This window comes from Haplochromis burtoni, unplaced genomic scaffold (genome assembly GCF_018398535.1).
Source record: "Haplochromis burtoni strain Fernald_Lab_line unplaced genomic scaffold, NCSU_Asbu1 Contig_367, whole genome shotgun sequence".
NCBI classification, from domain to species: domain Eukaryota; kingdom Metazoa; phylum Chordata; class Actinopteri; order Cichliformes; family Cichlidae; genus Haplochromis; species Haplochromis burtoni.
The window spans coordinates 28605-30086 of record NW_024582728.1 but is presented as its reverse complement, the minus strand read 5'-3'; the positions used below and the strand labels follow the sequence as shown (position 1 = coordinate 30086).

General features: G+C 34.1%; 1 protein-coding gene across 1 annotated transcript in view; it reads left to right on the top strand.

Moving 5' to 3' along the window:
* fmn2b (formin 2b) overlaps positions 1 to 1482 on the top strand; it is a gene marked incomplete at its 3' end in the record, with an annotated part of 45981 nt that overhangs the window by 20377 nt on the left and 24122 nt on the right. The window contains 1 exon segment of the mRNA XM_014340414.2: positions 198 to 285. Within this exon segment, the coding sequence (XP_014195900.1) occupies positions 198 to 285 (88 nt within the window).

The window sequence follows — 1482 nt, the reverse complement described above, 5'->3', positions numbered from 1 at the left end:
GACACACACATGCATACACATACACTCATACACACTCATACACACTCATCCCCCTCCCTTTCCAAACGCCTTCTCTTCTGGAGCTTTTAATAATTCTTTCAATTTATTCTTAGATTACATATAGTATATTACGTTACACTCCACTTCCTATGAAAGCATCTAACCTGTCTGATTTTCCTGTTTTATTTTTGTTTTAGGTTGTTAAGCTCCTAAACAATAAACGTTCTCAGGCTGTAGGAATCCTCATGTCCTCTCTGCACCTTGACATGAAAGATATCCACCATGGTGAGTTCCACAGTTGATTGGGCAGTGTTAATTCAAATAATGCAATTAGCCATTGGATATTGGGTTCATTTACTGTCTAATTCCTATAACAATTTAGATTTAGAAAACAATCTAGAAAGTTTTTTTAGTGTGGTATGCACGTTTTAAATGATTTTCCAGATAACCTTTCCAGGCATCAGGTAGCAGGAACAGTTTTCTTTTAGCCTTTTTGCTTCTTAGGCTCAACGTGCTTCAATTTAGTTGCTAGTTTTTTGTTGTTTTTTTTCAAACATGGCAATCTATGTCAAATACAGCAGGTGGTTTTTCAAATGAGTTCAGAAGCATCTGGTTTAATTAAGTTCATTTCACAACAACAGTTGCTTCAAGGCACTTTATATTGTAAGGTAAAAAGAGCCTACTTTACTTTTCTCTCTCAGAAAACATTCACACAAAGGTGCAAGCTTGTGTAAAACTTGTACTTGGTAGTAAAAATGTTCATGCCATTTGTTAATTTATTTCATGCACAATAATGATAATCAGAATCAGCATACTTTATTGATCCCTAAGTAAATATGTTTAATAGTGAAATGCCCACATTTGTAAATGTGAATTTTGAAAATGCAGGAAATACATCTTTAGTTAATAATTAGTTGTTTAAATATTTCCTGGGCATTATTTAAGTTCTTGGGAGTTTGAGTTTTTTCCCCAACTTGTCAAGTTTTGAATGGAGTGATCAGCAGTGTTGGGAAGGTTACTTTTAAAATGTATTCCACTACAGATTACAGAATACATGCCCCAAAATGTATTTTGTAACGTATTCTCTTAAGTTACTCAATGAGAGTAACGTATTCTGAATACTTTGGATTTCTTAATATATTATCATGCTTTTTACAATTACATGAATGTACTATTGCTGTGTGATTTATTACTATTACTGAAGGTTACTCGCCATACCAATACCGACTAGATTTTTAAATCTTAATATAAAATGAGCAACAGTAGGTGGACATTAGGTAAGGCTGCACTTTTTGCAGCGATCTCGTATAAAAAACTCTTCCACGCGTATATAAAACAGGTCCGTGGCTCCAAGCTGTAGTAAAATGTCAGGCTCATAGCTGAAAACTAGCTTTACTTTGTTGTCTGAGTCAACTTTGTGTATGTATATATATATATATATATACATGCTTCCATCTCCCGTTTCTGCTCGGTGACAACTCG